The sequence below is a fragment of the Anomaloglossus baeobatrachus genome, chromosome 1 (genome assembly GCF_048569485.1).
Source record: "Anomaloglossus baeobatrachus isolate aAnoBae1 chromosome 1, aAnoBae1.hap1, whole genome shotgun sequence".
Taxonomy (NCBI): Eukaryota; Metazoa; Chordata; class Amphibia; order Anura; family Aromobatidae; genus Anomaloglossus; species Anomaloglossus baeobatrachus.
In genome coordinates, this window is record NC_134353.1 from 20,426,958 (window position 1) to 20,446,506 (window position 19,549).

Below are 19,549 nucleotides of genomic sequence, written 5' to 3' on the forward strand. Positions count from 1 at the left end.
CCACCTGAAGCACTTAGCAGAAGTGTTCGAGTCTTTGTCAAAATATGGCCTGAAGATCAAGCCGTCCAAATGTCACCTCTTGAAGCCAAAGGTACAGTACCTGGGTCATGTGGTCAGCGCAGAAGGTGTGGCACCTGATCCGGAGAAAGTCACCGTAATCAAGGACTGGCCAAGACCCACCACGGTAAAGGAGGTGCGGCAGTTCCTTGGGCTGGTGGGCTACTACCGAAGGTTCATTGATGGTTTCACCAAGATAGCAGCGCCCCTTCAAGATCTCCTGGTGGGCCAGCCAAAGCAGGCTAAGAAGCAGAGCCCTCCATTTGAATGGAGCAGCCAACTAGAAACCTCCTTTGTCCAGCTGAAAGGGGCTCTCACGGGAGAAGAAATTCTGGCCTACCCTGACTACAGCCAGCCGTTTGTACTGTATACAGACGCCAGCAACGTGGGCCTGGGAGCCGTTTTGTCCCAGGTGCAGGGAGGCAGGGAGAAGGTGATAGCGTACGCCAGTAGGAAGCTTCGGCCCACAGAAAGGAATCCAGAAAATTACAGTTCCTTCAAGCTGGAGTTCCTCGCTATTGTTTGGGCAGTGACTGAACGCTTCAAACACTATCTGGCGTCGGCCAAGTTCACCATCTTCACGGACAACAATCCGTTGACACACCTGGCAACAGCCAAGTTAGGGGCGTTGGAACAGCGATGGATGGCCCGGCTGTCTAACTTTGACTTTACCATCAAGTACCGGGCTGGCAAGAAGAATAACAATGCTGATGCGCTGTCCAGAATGCCTCACTTACCCGAATCTGGAGAAGACCTGGATGAACTCGAAGAGATAGAGTTACCGGCTTTCCATCATCAGGGCGTTTCCCAGTGTGAGCATGCTGTGGGAGTGAAGCGCTCGAGCCAACACGAGGTCCCGGTTAACCCATTACTCCACCATAATTGGGAAGAGACACAGAACGGTGACCCGGCGGTGCGATTGGTCAAAGAAAAGCTAGCACAAGCTGAGACTCATCTTGGTCCAGATGCTCCAGAAGAAGCCCAGCAGTTGTGGAAAGAGAGGGGACGACTGTTCACCTACCAAGGCAAGCTCTGCAAGAGACACGTCAACTGGCGAACAAATGAACTTGTCTGGCAGATCGTGGTTCCGCAGAGGGATGCTCCAATGGTCCTAGCAGCTTATCATGATAACGCAGGCCACTTTGGGTGGAAGAAGTTGGAGGCCCTACTCCGTGATCGGTTCTATTGGGTGCACATGAGAAAGGTGATCGAGAAGTGGTGCCGAGACTGTGGCCCGTGTAACCTGAGGCGGAAGGATGATGCCAGCCAAAGGTCTCCCCTACAGCCAATTGTTACGAAGCAACCCCTGGAGTTGGTGGCCCTGGACCACGTGAAGTTAACACCAAGCCGGTCAGGCTATGTGTACGCCCTCACAATTGTGGACCATTACTCTCGTTTCCTGGTAGTAGTGCCTGTGAAGGATCAGACAGCCAGAACAGCAGCTAAAGCGTTCCAGGCATCCTTTTGCCGGCCTCACGGTTATCCGGAAAGGGTACTGACCGATCAAGGCCCTGCGTTCGAGGCGGAGGTGTTCCAAGAGTTTTGTAACATGTACGGTTGTAAGAAAATCAGAACAACACCGTACCACCCCCAAACCAATGGACTGTGCGAGAAAATGAACCATGTGGTTATTGATATGCTGAAGACTCTACCTCTGGAAGAAAGGAACCAATGGCCAGAGAAGCTGCCAGATCTGGTCGACCTGTACAACCATATCCCAGTAAATTCGACCAACTGCAGCCCCGCTTACCTGATGCGAGCCAGACCTGGCAGGTTGCCTGTAGACTTTGAGATGGGGACTGTGTCGCCTGAGGCGGTTCAAGAAATAGAGGATTGGGATACAGAACGGCAGCAGCAGTACCGTAAGGTCCAGGAATGCGTAGAGAGGAGCCTGTCTCAAGCCAGAACAAGACAAGAGCAGCAGTACAATCAAACGGCCCCAGCAACTCCCTTAGCACCTGGAGAACAAGTCCTCAAGAAGAAGCGGAGGACGCATAAATTGGATGATCAGTGGGAGAACGAGCCCTACACCATTATCCCCTCCAACTTTGACAACAGTAAGGTGTGCCTCATAAGCAAGGACGAAGGCAAGACTTGTCAAGCAATATCCAGAGACCGCCTGAAGACGTGCCCTGAGCGGTGCAAAGTTCAAAGGGAAGTGGAGGAAGTTCGAGAAGAAGGGGAAGAGATGATACAAACGATCCTCGGCAAATTCCCCAAGACTTGGACCCGCATAAATGGTGCCGTAGTGGTACCGGTCCTGACGTTCCCACAGTTGGTCGAGCCAGAAACAGAACAGGTTCCGGATCCACCCAAAGAACCGTCCGCCCCGACACGCGGTGACACGCCAGCAGTGGAACAGGAGGATCAACCCCCTGTCAGTGGTGAACCTGTCATACCCTTGGCGACTCCTAGACCACATAGGCAATCATCATGCATACCTATTGGGGTTAGGCCTACCGGTAGTGCTGAGATAGGAGACACACTAAGTAGTCAGGGACAAACACCAGAGCTACGCAGGTCTCAACGCAGCACTCGGGGACAACCCCCTCTAAGGTATAGGGAATCAACTATATAAAGAAAGAGTATTTATTAGAATGTAAATAGTTATGTGAAAAGTCTGTAATGTCGTGTACAAAATGTTTTTTTTTGTGATTGCGAAAATGGACAATTGGGCCACTGGACTATGGGTGGCCAACACCTAAATTGTTTATAGTTAGCACCAGTGTGCTCAACACCCCTGAAGAAAAACCCGTCCGGCGTGCATAGAGTGGGGTCATCAATGCTCTGACGCACGCCCAGAGCCTACGTTGGGGGTTTGATCGCGGCGGGTCCCCCATGGAGCAGTGTAATGGACACCCGGCAGGGAGCCACACTGGACTCTTATAGTACTGTCTGAAGTTGTAACGTTAAAAAAAATAATGTGCCTCCCATATTGGGATGAAATGTATGACATGTTATGTTTTGTTTCCACAGTCCGGGAGTACTGAATTTAACTAAGGGGGAGTGTGGCGCCCTAGGACCTGGTCGCCACAGCAGCATTGCCCTCCCAAAGGGTTAATGCTGAGCCTGGAGGTAATTGGGAGATCCATTGGCCAGCAGGTTTAACACCCAACACAGTTCTCCCTCCGGCCAGCAGGGGGAGCTCTGAACCTGGAATTCCAGGGAGCCTTCCTCTACCTGACCAGAGGGAGGAAGTGGAGGCAGTCTGTAGGGAGTAGTGGAAGTGAACAGACGCAGAGTGAGCTGTCCTGTGAATCTGGGGCCTAGAGCTGGAGCAGCTTGGCCCAGAGAAGCAGGAATAGCTGAGAGGCAGCAGAGAGACTCAGACATCGGAGTCTGTGGTTGCCAGGGTATAAAATCCGCCCCTGGTAGCCGAGTCCGAAGGGCAGGAGAGCTGCAAGCCCCTGGCCCAGAAACATCCAAGGTACAGCTGCAGCATCAGGGCCCGGTGTGGACTCCAGCGGAGAAGCACCAGAGAGAGGGTCTGCGCAGCCACCTACAGAAAGAAGGGACGTGCCATCGGTCCCAGCAGCAAAGAGGGCCATTGCTGGATTCAGAGAAGCAGGGTCCTATCATCACAAAGCAAAGTACAGGAGTAGGCCTCATACTCAGCTGGCCAGAAAGATCATCCCAAGTACTTCCAGGCCGACCGGATCCCCATCACCACCTGTAACGGTCTCCCAGGACTGGACTGTTCCCAGAGTAAAAGAGGAGAAGGTAAAGAGACTGTTGTTTGTGCCTGGTTCTTTCCTCGCCTGTCGGCCCTGCACCGTGTTAGCCACACAACACCATAGACTTTCACGGGCACCAACTGTATCCCGGGGCATCGCTCCACCTGTGGGGAGCAGTAACATCATAGCTGCCATAACATCACCCCGGAGTTCTCCCATAGCAGCGGCGGCTTAATAGCCGCATACCACAGGTGGCGTCACGAACATTAACTTCAACTCATCAGCCACATATTCAACTGACACCCACCAGGGCCACGGAGCCGGGCCCAGCCACCACTGACTACCACCGGACTAGTCCGGCCCGGCACCGGGTGTCCCCTAGCCCTGGGGTGGGCGAGTCATATCCCCATAGATTTTGCTGGAGAAGGAATGCAGAAATGTTCTAAACATTTTTTGCAGCATTTCTGCAGCGAATTCCGGGGCAATTCCGCGGGTAATTCTGCAGCGTGCGCACATGACCTTAAGGTTCAATGTTTGAGTGGGTTAAGAGCGTAAACCACTCAAGTGAGCTGCGCTATACTTGAGTATGATTGATGCTCAGCCCTGTGTCATCCGCTTGCAGTGTTTGAATGGTTCACACTGGAGGTAAAATCAGCGTGATCAGATGTAATGAGCACACACACAAAAAAATTTAAAAAACCTGTCCACCCTCATCCAAAAGTGTTATGGGTGGAAACTCAAACTGAACAACTACTGATTTCCATTGAGGTTCGGGTTAGGTCAAGGTCACAAATTGAACCTTATCTAAAGTTTGAATTTGCCCTCCAAACCAAACTTCAACTGGTTCACTCATATCTACTCACACGAGCATCACTGTTCTCGGGTACATTCGGTGTTCTGCCCAGTACAAGGCGCTTGCAGTGCTCTCACTGAGGGTAAAAACAGCCTGATCAGGTGTAGTGTGCACTCCCCTAAAACAAAAAACAAAAAAAGAACCAGCAACCTGCCCCAGAGGTAATCTGTTTATGGCTGGCTGCATGTGGGCCTGGAACCAATCTGCCCAATAAGTGATTTCCATTGGTTTTTAGGTCAGGTTCGGGTCGCAAACCAAATTAATTTAAAGTCCGGATGAAACTGCTGAAACAAACTTCAATGGGTGCACTCATCTCTATCTGTGATTTTTAAAAGCATGTGTTATTTTAGAAAATAACTCTTAATGCTCAGGATGCTGGAAAAGGTTACAAAATAATTTCTAAAGAGTTTTAACTACAGCAATCCAAATTCAGACAGATTTTGTACAAATTGAGAAAATTCAAGATAATTATCATCATTCCTAGGAGTCATTGATTGCAAAAATTACTCCATTAGGATGTTTAGTAGTTTTTAATATCACAAAGGAACCCAAGGTAACCTCTAAGCAACTAAAGGCTTCTATGTAGGGATGAGCAAACCCAAACGTTAACGTTCAGGGTTTGTACCTGATACTTGGTGTCTAGGGCTTGAGCCCAAACAGAGACTTTTTGCAGAACTCCATGTCCAAATTCAGAGTTTAGGTATTGTTCATATGCTAATAATGTATGTTTAAAGGCTGCAGCAAAGAAAAACATCAAATAGTTTGTCATGGTGAAGATTCCTGTACACTGCTGTGAATAAAATAATAAAAAAGACAGAATAGAAAACTACGGGTTGCAACCCTCAGCTGTCAGCATTACCTTAGCTGGATGTCAAAACAAGAGGGGACAAGAGGGGACACCACACTGTTTTGTTTTTTTTTTAAATCATTTATTTAAATGATTTAAAAAAACAGCATGGGCTCTGCCCTATTTTTGACAACCAGCCAAGGTGCAGGAGACAGGTTGGGGCTGGCATTATCCTGCTGAGAAGATCCATGGTTATTTGGACCCTCCCAGCCAAAATATAGCAGCCCGCAGCCGCATCTAGAGTTGGCGTTTCCAATGAATGGACTAATTCCGATACTTTGCCCAGCTCTTCTACAGTGCTTTAGTGCTGTGGCAATAGCGGTTATCATTTTGGGGTTGATTCCAGCTGTGAATTGACAGTTGGCATCAAATCCAGGGAGAAATGGTCTAAAATCTTCCAAGCTGATGTGCAGGACTAATCTTAATTTACTGGAAATATCTCAGTTATTTCTGTACAAGGAAGTTTCTCCAAACACGGAAAACAAAGGTTCACATACTTTTAATACTCATAGAGTGACTGTATTTGATTTGTTTTTCAAGATCTCTTTTAGGACTTGTGTGAAAATCTTATGTAGTTTTATTTTAAATTCAAGTAGCATTCTAGAAATTTCTGAAGGGTTCATAAATAGAAATGAGTAGACCCATGGAAGTTAGAGTTCACTGGGTTCGACCGAAATATAGGGCAGTGTTTGAAACTGCCCACCCTCCCCCAGAAGTATTTTTTTTTTTTTTATGGCTGGCAGCACATAGATGGAGCCACAGACTGCCCAATAACTGATGTCACTTGAATTTTGGATCAAGTCAGGGTCAAAAACCTAACCTTAGTAAGATCATTATGCCTGTTGAACTGAACCTGCAAAGTTTCGCTCATCTCTAATTATTTGGCCCTTTCCAGCCTAAAAATACCAGCTTCCAGGTGCCTCAGAAGTAGCACATCATGTTGGATGTGACAATTCTTGTGCTTCACCCCAGCTCTTCCTGATTGCCCTGGTGTGGTGGCAATTGGTGTAATACTTTTGGGTTTGATGTCAGCTGTGAATTGACAGCAGGCATGAAGCTCAGGGATTAATAATGGAGAGGTATCCATCAGACACCCAAATTAGTAACATGGTAACCTTAAAGAGAAAAAAACACACAAAAATATTTAAAAAAACATTTCCTGACTCCCTTGTTCACCGGTTTATAAAAAAAAAGCAAAAAAAACCCCTGTAGATTCTGATGTAATCCACCAAATCTGATTTAGTACAAAAATGGAAACCTGAAAGAGAATTTAAGGAATAAAAACAAGAGACATTACCTTATTCACCCCTTTACTAGCTCCCCAAAAAAATCCCTCAGCTCTGATGTAATTTATGGCAATTCCACAATGTTCAACAATTCGTACAACTTATGGAGCATCGTTATGAGAACAAAGCTTCATAGGTCACTCCTTGTCATTTCTCATGAGCGGTGACATCACCACTCGTGAGACATTCCGAGTTTCGCTCTGCAATCCGTGAGACCCGTTGAGATTGGTAATGATGCCAGTAACCTTACATGACCTCACTGCTCTTGCCGAATCATGCAGAAAGCAGTGCAAGACCTGGAAAATCTGATGAGCTGTGGCGGTGCTGAGTAACTGGTGTCACCGCTCATGAGAAATTATTGGCAGTGACCTATGAAGATTCATTCTCTGAACGAGGCTTCATAAGTTCTGAGACAAAATTGGCAGACGTCGTGGGAATACCATGAACTATGTCGGAGCTGCAGGATTTTGTGGGGGAGCTAATAAAGTGTGATTGAGGGACTGTCTCCTGTCTTTAATTCTTTCAATCTCTATTATGTCTCTCAGGTTTGCATTTTTGAAGTATGTCAGATTCAGTAGATTATTTCAGACTCTTCATTGCTTTTTTTAAAAAACAAATTGGCAAACAAAGGAGTTGGGGAGTGTTTTTTTAAATATTTTTATTTGTGGGGTTTTTCTTTTTATACTTACTGAGTTAGTGATAGGGTTGTCTAATAGATGCCTCTCAAGTACTAACCCTTGGGCTTGATGCCAGCTGACAATACACAAATCAACCCCAACTACCATTACCAAATTGCCTCTGCACCAAGACAATCAGGAAAAGCTGGACAAAGCACCAGAATTGACACATCTAATGAGATGCTCCACTTCTGGGCCAACATCAGGCTGCTTATTTTAGGCTTAGAAAGGTAAAATAACCATTGGCCCTTTCAAGAAGGATAACATCAGCCCTCAGCTTTGTGCTTTACCTGAGCTGGTTTTTAGAGATGGGCGGACCCATGAAAATTTGGTTTGACTAGTTCAGCCTGACTGTGGATAAAGATTGGTTTGGGTCTCGGATTTGAACTCCAATGGAAGTCACTTATTGGGCAGTTTTGGTAAAAAGAGCACTTTCAGGGGAAGCAACTTTCATTGAGGTTCAGGTCAAATCTGGGTTCCAAACTGAACTTTATCTAAAGTCCGGCTGAACCCGCTGAACCAAATTTCCCCAGGTCAGCTCAACTTTAATGATGAACACTCAAGTGGGCATCGGTGTACCGAAGTACGCTCAATTCTCAGTCCAGTGCAAGCCACATGCAGTGTTTCATTGGCTTTCAGTGGGCGTAATAACAGTGTTATTAAATGTAGTGTACGCAAAAAAATGAAAAAACTCCACCCACCCCCTGGAAGAGATGGCTCCATTTGGATGGAGACCCAAATGGGCTTTGCTATGGGGAGATAAGGTATGCACACCAGTGACTATGTAAGGGAAATACATGAAATAGCAGAAACTGCTGTGTGAATACTGACTTGAAAAATCCAATAGCTATATGTAAGAGTGAAAATGTGAAAAATGGAATCTGCATTACTGCCATGAACATATGAATCAAGAGAAATTTAGCTACTGAACTGATCAATGCAATAGAGCCCCAACACTACGCCAAAGTATTTCTCTATGTTGGGGTCCCTAGCTTGTGTGTGTCCTCTCATGCAGTTAAAAAAACTGGGCTTTGGACTTTGTTAGAAGACGAAACATGCCAGCAGCATCATTACCAAAATAAACAGGAACCTGAAAAGTGGGTGTCATGGGATATGATGGCCAAATAGGGGCTGCTGATGGTTTGGGGCTTGGAGGCGGAGCCTAAAAAATATTGTTGTTTTGTTCAGCAACACCCTGCAAAGTTATTTGACAGAAAATATAGATTATTCATCAGCTGTGGCATACTCAGTTCTCCAACCACAGTGATCTGCTGCCCCATAGGTGGCACCCCCTGTTCTTTGATCTCCTTCTCCTCCCTTTCCACATGTACTATAGAATAAATATGTCATCTGGAATATCCAGGTGCTCCTCTCTCGGTACTTTGGTGATCGATTTTGCTAATGGCTGGATCCATAGAACCTGGAGCTAGGGAAGGCCAAGTGCGATTAAGCTGCAACCTAGTGGTGGCACTACGGCTGTGCGACACTACGTCTGGGTGACATCACTTATGCACTGCATGGATCAACCTGGTTGTACAGCAATTTCTATGGCAGTATTATGTCCTAGATGCGCTGCTGCAGAAGGCACTGTTGCTGTGTGCTCATTTTTTCAAATTCAAATGCCGTCCCACAGCTTATCTGTTGTGTTGACTGTACCTCCCTGCTCTTTTAATGCCCTATGGGGTGGGGGCAATTGATGCTATTGTACTGCTGTGTCCCTGGAAAGATTTTTAATGTCCAGACTCCAAAATGGAGGTGAAGCTTATGTCTTGAGGGTATTGCCAGGATTCTGATGCCAATAGTCCTAGTCCGGTCACTGTAGCATGTAGAGGGGGCTATTGATGCTATTGTACTGTTGTGTCCCCAGAAGGATTTTTAATGACTAGACTCCAAAATGGGGGTGAATCTTATGTCTTGTGGGTAGCGCCAGGTTTCTGTGACTAAGAGGCCTACACTGGTCACGGTACCATGTCTTTCTTTTCTATTTCTAATGCTGGCCCACAGGCCTGTATGATACATGGACCGTATATCCCTGCTCTTTTAACACCATATGGGGAGGGGGCAAATTGATAGTATTGTACCACTGTGTCCCTGGAAGATTTTTAATTTCCAGACTCCAAAATGGGTGTGAAACCTATATTTTTTGCTAGTGCCAGGATTCCGTGACTAAGAGGCTTCACCAGTCACTGTAGCATGTCTTCCTTTTATTAATTCTAATGCTGGTTAATAGTCTGTGTGTTGCATTGACCGTCTTTCCCTGCTCTTTTAATGCCCTATGGGGTGGGGGCAATTGATGCTATTGTACTGCTGTGTCCCTGGAATGATTTTTAATGTCGAGACTCCAAAATGGGTGTGAAAGTTATGTCTGGTGGGTAGTGCTAAGTTTCTCTTACCAAGAGGCCTAGACCGGTCACTGTAGCATGTAGAGAAGGGCAATGGATATTATTATGTGTCCCTGAAAGGATTTTTAATGTCTAAAGTACTACATAGGTCTCCAAGTTGTGTCTTGTCTGTTCTAGCAGGGGTATGGGAGCACCAGCCCTACACCTGTCTGTCATCCACGTCCATATTTCTTCTGTCAATAGCCTACAAAGCTAATGGCTATACCCAAACAGTGGCATTGCACTGTAAAATGTATTTTTGCTGTTTTGGAAGCTTTTCCACCCCCCTAAAGGTGTTTTCTCTGCCTTTTGTTTGGCCTCCCATTGAATTCAGTTCGGTTCAAAAAGGTTCAATAAAGGTTCAAACTTCTGTTTGATAAAGGTTCGATGAATGTACCCCTTGTTCGATTGGGTTCGGCGGACCAAACCTCCAGAGGTTTGCTCATCTCTATTAGTGATTTTCATTAGGGTTCAGGTCAAATTTGGGCCAGAACAGAATTTTTTCTAAAGTCTGGCTGAAGCCGCAGAACCTGCTCATGTCTAGTGAGAAGTCCATGTTCGGATTTGTGTACCAGACTCTTGGTGTCTGGTACGAATGCTGAATTTTACTATTTGGGTTCGCTCATCCCTATTCACACACTTTCAGGCATTCCTTTATAATGCCAAATATATAGAAAAACGCTTGGTTATTTAACCTTCAAACAAGTATAAATCATATTACATCTGATTCCTGTACAAAGCTTTACATCTCCACCTAAATTACTAGTGATAATACCGGTGGATATTTTAGATTAGCTGTAAATACATTCAATATATTATTATACCTGTGCATAATAGCCAATTTACTGACACGCCAAAGGCAGAGGAATGTCTTTAATTTAAAGGATTGATTAGAGATCTAATAATGATAAGTGAGCATGCTCGCCCCTGCTGAATACTTGTTTGAGCATGTACATTCGGTCAAACATCCAACACAAAGCACAGGCTCCCTTCAATGAATTATGGGAGCAGGTACCCCAATGAGAATCAGAGACTTGCAGTCTCTGAATGACTTTCACTTGGGGGTAAAAACAATGAGTTCAGATGCTTTGTTAAAAAACACAAAAACCCCTGCCCTCTCTCCCTCAGAAGTTTTCTCTTTATGGCTAGCTGTATCTAGGCGGGGAGCCCAATCATTGACTTCCATTATACTTGTTACTCAAATCGAGGCCATCAGAGTGCCCAACCCGCTTGACTCGAGTAAAGAGCACTCAAACATCATAGTGTTTACTCATCATTACTAATTAATGAGGTCATGACAGAAGTATGAATTAATTAAAATGTCTCATCTGCAAATTATGCAGGTGATGATGTAAGTGTTGCATGAGGGAAGGAGGAGACTGTGGGCCTTATATTGCAAGGGGTCCATGAGGGGGAACAATATTACTGGAGGGAGCAAAAAACTGAGGACATTGATACCAGTAGGGACCCAATATGGAAGCCATTATACAAGGAAGGGGACACGGATGGGTGACATTAGAACAGGGTGGGGATATGTTTACATTATGAGGGCATATGTGGGTTTTGTCGTTATAAGATTTAAAACACTACAAGGGGCAATATATCTGACCAACACACAGGTGAGGGCACAGATACAAATTTTGGACTGGAACCCATTGGACTTTAATTACACCACCACCTCCAAGCTATCCTGACACTTTTCTGTTTACTCCAACCTCTCCTCTCCCTTCCAAGCCCTGCTATCTAGTGTGTCCCCCATGTCTTGATGAAGTCTCTTGCTGCTTACTTTTCTGCCCCTCTAAAACCTCCTATTGTCCCAGACTCTAGAGGTATATTGGGACCATTAATTCCAGACAGTGGACCTACCACTTCTTGATTGATTATAAGTATAACTAGAAGGTGGCCCGATTCTAGCGTATCGGGTAGTCTAGAATGTGTATGTAGGTTAGCAGATTGAATAATAAGGTAATGAATGGACTGGATGGGTTAGGTTTAATTTAGTATTCTTATAATGGTTTATTGGTTTTAACAATGACAAACAACAGAAGGAACAGTTTTAATAGATGAGTCTAATGTTTAATGATGTCCATGGCTTGTATTGAAAGAAGGCCATGAACAGTGTAAAGTTAAGTAAAAATATGCTGATGCTGTGATGTGGCCCAATGCTGGTATGTGCCGCCATCGTGGTGCAGCCACCATCCTGACATGTGCCCCCATCCTGCGGGGTAATGTGTGCGGGGGGTGGAGTGCGGGGGGAGGAGCTGAATGGGGCCATGGCGCTGAGGACGTAAGTGCCGGGGACTGAATGGCTGGGGGGACAGATAACTATCCAGGTGTGTGTGTGTGTATGTGTGTGTGTGTGTATGTGTGTGTGTGTGTGTGTTCGGGCACTTTCACACTTGCGTTCAGCGCAATCCGCCACTATGGAGAATAGCGCAGTCCGTTAACGCACGACTTGTATTGACGACACACTGTAACGCAAGTGTCTGCGTTGCATCCGCTGGAGGACGCTGCATCATTAATGTGATGCAGCGTCGGGTGGAGGGAACGTTGCATGTAGCGTTTTTTGGGTTGTTAAAATTTTGCACCTTGACGGATTCTGTTAGAATCCACCAAGGTGTCTAATGATTGTCTATGGGGGCGGATTCTGCCCCAATGCACTAAGCGGCAGAATCCGCTGACGGATCCCGTTACGTTCTACTGAGCATGCGCAGCATGTCCAGCAGAATGATCTAAATCATTTGAACTCACACCTGGTCTCTCTCCCCCCCTCTCTTCCCACCCCCTCCCTCCTCTCTCCCTCTCTCTCATACTCACCGATCACCGGCGCGGCGCTGCACAGCTGTCACACTGCTCTGGAGGCTTCTCCTGCTTTTGAAAATGCCGGCCGCTCATTCAATCTTGTATTCCCTGTTTTCCCCACCCACCGGCGCCTATGATTGGTTGCAGTCAGACATGCCCCCACGCTGAGTGACAGCTGTCTCACTGCAACCAATCACAGCCGCCGGTGGGTGGGTCTATATCATGCGGTACAATAAATAAATAAATAATTTAAAAAAAAAACTGCGGTCCCCCCCAGCTTTGATACCAGCCAAGATAAAGCCACATGGCTGAAGGCTTGTATTGTCAGGATGAGGAGCGCCACACTATGGGGAGCCCATCACCCTAACAATATCAGCAGGCAGCCGCCCGGAACTTCCGCATCCATTAGATGCGACAGTCCTGGGACTCTACCCGGCTTATCCCGAATTGCCCTGGTGCGGTGGCAATCAGGGTAATAAGGAGTTAAATGGCAGCTTATAGCTGCCACTAAGTCTTAGGTTAATCATGGCAGGCGTCTCCCCGAGATACCTTCCATGATTAACCTGTAAGTGAAAGTATATAAACCCACAAAACAAAAAATCCTTTATTTGGAATAAAAGACAAAAAAAACCCTCATTTACCACTTTATTAATCTCCAAACAACAATCCAGGTCCGAAGTAATCCACATGACGCTTTCTGCTCTGCTACATGAAGCTGACAGGGAGCACCGTAGAACACGACCGCTCTGTGTCAGCTCCACGCAGCAACTGAAGTGAGCCGCGCTGTCACTGGAGACTGCACTCAGGTAGTGCTTGCGTGTGTGCAGGGGTGATGATGTGTGCGGTAGTGCCGAGGTGTGTGCGGTGATGATGATGAGTGCGGTAGTGCTTGTATGTGCGGTGATGATGATGAGTGTTGTAGTGCCGGGGTGTGTGCGGAGATGATGATGAGTGCGGTAGTGCCGGGGTGTGTGCGGGGATGATGATGAGTGCGGTAGTGCCGGGGTGTGTGCGGGGATGATGATGAGTGCGGTAGTGCTTGTGTGTGCGGTGATGATGATGGGTGCAGTAGTGCTGGGGTGTGTGCAGTGATGATGATAGGAGTGGTAGTTCCTGCGTGTGTGCGGGGATGATGAGAGCGGTAGTGCATGCGTGTGTGCGGGGATGATGGGTGCAGTAGTGCCGGGGTGTGTGTTCAGTGTATACATGCGGGGGGCGGAGTGCAGGGGCAAGGTGGAGATGAGCTGGGCCATGGCGCTGAGGACGACAATGCCGGGGACTTCATGGCTGGGCACAGGTGACTATTCGTGTGTGTGTGTTCATGCGGAGAAAGGAGTGCAGGGGGGGGTGGAGCCGAGTTACATTGGTAACAATGGTACCCAATCGGGTAACTATGCAAAGCCGACTTCTGGCACGATCCCAGCAACGCAAGGGTATGTGTCGGCTGAGTTGCCGGTATGGGCTCCCGGGAGAGCAGCAGTCACCAAGGAGTCGTGGCTCTGTGCGGGTGCAGGGAAAGGTGTCGGGCGTCGTCCTGTCACGCCGAAGTTCATGCTGTTCACTTAGCTGAGCTGTTGGTTGCAGGCTCTTTAGGGCACGTCCTGTGGCACCGGTTGTCACTGTAATGACGTCATTTTGGAGCAAGACAGACAGACACAGAATAATGCAATTACAGTCAGGGCCAGAAATATTTGGACAGTGACACAAGTTTTGTTATTTTAGCTGTTTACAAAAACATGTTCAGAAATACAATTATATATATAATATGGGCTGAAAGTGCACACTCCCAGCTGCAATATGAGAGTTTTCACATCCAAATCGGAGAAAGGGTTTAGGAATCATAGCTCTGTAATGCATAGCCTCCTCTTTTTCAAGGGACCAAAAGTAATTGGACAAGGGACTCTAAGGGCTGCAATTAACTCTGAAGGCGTCTCCCTCGTTAACCTGTAATCAATGAAGTAGTTAAAAGGTCTGGGGTTGATTACAGGTGTGTGGTTTTGCATTTGGAAGCTGTTGCTGTGACCAGACAACATGCGGTCTAAGGAACTCTCAATTGAGGTGAAGCAGAACATCCTGAGGCTGAAAAAAAAGAAAAAATCCATCAGAGAGATAGCAGACATGCTTGGAGTAGCAAAATCAACAGTCGGGTACATTATGAGAAAAAAGGAATTGACTGGTGAGCTTGGGAACTCAAAAAGGCCTGGGCGTCCATGGATGACAACAGTGGTGGATGATCGCCGCATACTTTCTTTGGTGAAGAAGAACCCGTTCACAACATCAACTGAAGTCCAGAACACTCTCAGTGAAGTAGGTGTATCTGTCTCTAAGTCAACATTAAAGAGAAGACTTCATGAAAGTAAATACAAAGGGTTTACATCTAGATGCAAACCATTCATCAATTCCAAAAATAGACAGGCCAGAGTTAAATTTGCTGAAAAACACCTCATGAAGCCAGCTCAGTTCTGGAAAAGTATTCTATGGACAGATGAGACAAAGATCAACCTGTACCAGAAAATTGGGAAGAAAAAAGTTTGGAGAAGAAAGGGAACGGCACATGATCCAAGGCACACCACATCCTCTGTAAAACATGGTGGAGGCAACGTGATGGCATGGGCATGCATGGCTTTCAATGGCACTGGGTCACTTGTGTTTATTGATGACATAAGAGCAGACAAGAGTAGCCGGATGAATTCTGAAGTGTACCGGGATATACTTTCAGCCCAGATTCAGCCAAATGCCGCAAAGTTGATCGGACGGCGCTTCATAGTACAGATGGACAATGACCCCAAGCATACAGCCAAAGCAACCCAGGAGTTCATGAGTGCAAAAAAGTGGAACATTCTGCAATGGCCAAGTCAATCACCAGATCTTAACCCAATTGAGCATGCATTTCACTTGCTCAAATCCAGACTTAAGACGGAAAGACCCACAAACAAGCAAGACCTGAAGGCTGCGGCTGTAAAGGCCTGGCAAAGCATTAAGAAGGAGGAAACCCAGCGTTTGGTGATGTCCATGGGTTCCAGACTTAAGGCAGTGATTGCCTCCAAAGGATTCGCAACAAAATATTGAAAATAAAAATATTTTGTTTGGGTTTGGTTTATTTGTCCAATTACTTTTGACCTCCTAAAATGTGGAGTGTTTGTAAAGAAATGTGACAATTCCTACAATTTCTATCAGATATTTTTGTTCAAACCTTCAAATTAAACGTTACAATCTGCACTTGAATTCTGTTGTAGAGGTTTCATTTCAAATCCAATGTGGTGGCATGCAGAGCCAAACTCGCGAAAATTGTGTCACTGTCCATATATTTCAGGACCTAACTGTATATATATATAGATAAGGGTGGTCAATGATTGTAGTGCACCAAAATATTCTCTTCTACTCTTTACACCTTCAAAAGTACAATGTTCATTAAATGTTTCATATTCTGAATTTTTGATTGCTCTCAGTGAGAGAAACAAAATTAAAATTTTGTAGTTGTGATACCTTTTAATGGCTAACTAAAATAAAATGATGTTACAAAGCAAGCTTTCCAGACTTCTCAGGTCTCTTCCTCAGGCATGGCATGACAAAATATCTGAAGAAACACAAATATGAGGAAGAGACCTGAGATGTCTCGAATGCTTGCTTTGTAGCATCATTTTATTTTAGTTAGCCATTAAAAGGTATCACAACTACAAAATTTAATTTTGTTTCTCTCACTGAGAGCAATCAATCATTTTTCAACTGGCTAACACGGTACCAAAACCTTTTTCTTTTAACTATATTCAGAATTGGCTTGATAATCCGTATACGTTATAATTTACTGACCACGTGGAAGGGTAAATAGATTCCGGAATAATATTGAATATTATGTTCCACACATTTTCACAGTCCACACCTAAGAAGCTATGCTGCATTTTTGGCCTTAATGTTTGCTGTTTATGAAGTTAACAATGATCCAAAACTTCTACCCAACATGACTCTTGGCTACCATATGTTTGATGCCTTTGAAGATGAGATTAAATCTGTACAAAGTGTCCTACGGATTCTGTCTGGTATAAACATCGAAGCTCCAAACTATTCCTGCATAAAATATGGTGAAGTCGCTGGATTTGTGGGATATTCATTCGAGATGGAACAAATACTGCAAATATATGGCTACACAAAGGTGAGTCTGACCAGGCGCATAATTACGATGCAGTTTTTACCAGGGAATCTGTCAGTAGGATTAACCCTCCTAAGTAGTGTATTTGGGTATTTAGGTCATAGGAAGCTAAATAATATGAAGCCTTGATATCTGCGATCCCATCTCTTACTCTAGAGCAGGGGTCGGGAACCTATGGCTGGCGAGCCACTTGTGGCTCTTTTGATGGCTGCATCTGGCTCGCAGACAAATCTTTAATAAAAAGAAAAAAAAATTCTGGTTTGTAAGACACACTTTTCTCCTCCAAAACTGGGGGAAAAATAGGGGTGCATCCAGGGCCGGCCTTAGCCTGAATGGTTCCCTGTGCAAAACTGCCCTTTGGTGCCCCCCCCTACTGATTTTTTACCCAGTTTCCCAGGAAACAAACGAGGACACACTGTGTATGTAAGAACTATGAAATATATACTGTAATCCCTTTATTAATCAGTTTGGGCTCACACCTGCTGGCAATGCTGCAAATAATTTTGTTGGAAAATTTGTAAGATAAATCCACGCCGAATCATGTGATATTCTGCCGAATTTCATAATACACACCTCGGCTGCTGCAGAACCTCATCATACACATCTAAGTTGCTGCAGAACCTCATCATACACATCTCAGTTGCTGCAGAACCTCATCATACACATCTCAGTTGCTGCAGAACCTCATCATACACATCTCAGTTGCTGCAGAACCTCATCATACACATCTCAGTTGCTGCAGAACCTCATCATACACATCTCAGTTGCTGCAGAACCTCATTATACACATCTAAGTTGCTGCAGAACCTCATCATACACACCTTCTATGCTGCAGAACCTCATCATACACACCTTCTATGCTGCAGAACCTCATCATACACACCTTCTATGCTGCAGAACCTCATCATACACACCTTCTATGCTGCAGAACCTCATCATACACACCTTCTATGCTGCAGAACCTCATCATACACACCTTCTATGCTGCAGAACCTCATCATACACACCTTCTATGCTGCAGAACCTCATCATACACACCTTCTATGCTGCAGAACCTCATCATACACACCTTCTATGCTGCAGAACCTCATCATACACATCTCAGTTGCTGCAGAACCTCATCATACACACCTTCTAATTAGTGATGAGCGAGTACTAAAAAGCTCGGGTGCTCGAGGCTCGGGCCGAGCATCCCAAGATACTCGTGTACTCGGCCCGAGCACCGAGCCCAATGTTATCCAATGGGAGACCCGAGTATTTTTATGAAATGACCCCCGGCAGCATGTAGAAACCCTAAAAATGTCACAAAAGTCTCAGAAGAGTGCTCAAATGACATGGCAACAGCATGGGGAAGACCCCTTAAAGCATGTATCACTCAAAAGTCACAGCTGTGAACAATTTTGTCCGAGTTTTACGCCATTTTTACGGACTCACCAGAAAACCTTCCAAAATGACACCAAAATGAATTTTCATGGCGGAAATGTTAAGGGCACATACCCAATAGTGAGATAGAGCTGGTGTATGTTACTTTTTGAGATTAATACATGAAAGATTTTACGTAAAACATTGTGTGGCACTCCGATGTCCAAAACGCACGTTTTGTGCTTTTTACTAGCGATGTCGGTCATTTTGTTTTTCATTCTATCTCCCGTCGGTCGGTCTCGCTCTGTCTGTCTCTCTCTGTCTTGTCTGTCCCCCTCTCACAGTCTGTCGGTCAGTCTCCCCCCTCTCTCTTACTTACCGTTCCCCGATCACTGCCGCGGCGCTGCACAACTGTTCACTAAACTCCGGCAGCTTTTCCTCTTTTGAAAAAGCCGACCGCTCATTAAACAATCTTGTATTCCCTGCTTTCCTGCTTTTCGGCGCCTATGATTGGTTGCAGTGAGACACGCCCCCACGCTGAGTGACAGGTGTCTCACTGCACCCAAACACAGCAGCCCGTGGGTGTGTATATACTGTGCAGTGAAATAAATAATTACCTCAGTTGCTGTGTGAAGCTGACCGGAGCGGCGGTGTATTCTGCTGCTCCTGTCACCTCCATGCAGCAGAGCTGGACACGACGCTGGAGGTCCGTGGATTACGCCGGACATGGAGGGCTTTGTCGGGGTTAATAAATTGGTGATGAGGGACTTTGTTATTGTTTTTTATTTCTAATAAAGGATTTTTCGTGTGTGTGTGTTTTTTAACTGTAATTTACAGATTAATCATGGAAGGAATCTCGGGGAGACGCCTGACATGATTAATCTAGGATTTAGTGGCAGCTATGGGCTGCCATTAACTCCTTATTACCCCGATTTGCCAACGCACTAGGCTAAATCGGGAAGAGCCGGGTACAGTCCCAGAACTGTCGCATATAATGTATGCGGCAATTCTGGGCGGCTGCTGACTGATATTGTTAGGCTGGGGGGCTCCCCATAACGTGGAGCTCCCCATCCTGAGAATACCAGCCTTCAGCCGTATGGCTTTATCTGGCTGGTATTAAAATTGGGGGGACCGCACGCCGTTTTTTTTAATTATTTAATTATTTATTTCACTGCACAGTATAGACACGCCCACCGGCTGCTGTGATTGGGTGCAGTGAGACACCTGTCACTCAGTGTGGGGGCGTGTCTCACTGCAACCAATCATAGGCGCCTGTGGGCGGGGAAAGCAGGGAATATGAGATGGCTGTGTGCAGAGCACAGCGCGCCTGCCGGTATAAAGGCTCGGTCACGCTGTGCAGGCCGGCCAATCACTGCAATTCCACAACTAATAGGGCTGTGGCATTGCAGTGGTCTGCCAGACAATCCCTGCATGAGGGCTGGCTCTCAAAAGAGCGCCAACAT

The 19,549-nt window shown here is 45.9% G+C and overlaps 1 protein-coding gene across 1 annotated transcript in view; it reads left to right on the plus strand.

The window, feature by feature from the left end:
• The first annotated feature begins 16,487 nt into the window (after window positions 1-16,487).
• Window positions 16,488-19,549, plus strand: part of LOC142298321 (vomeronasal type-2 receptor 26-like) — a 55,608-nt gene continuing 52,546 nt past the window's right edge. Inside the window, exon 1 of the mRNA XM_075341793.1 lies at window positions 16,488-16,727. Coding sequence (XP_075197908.1) covers window positions 16,488-16,727 — 240 coding nt within the window. The remainder of the gene's footprint in view (window positions 16,728-19,549) is intronic.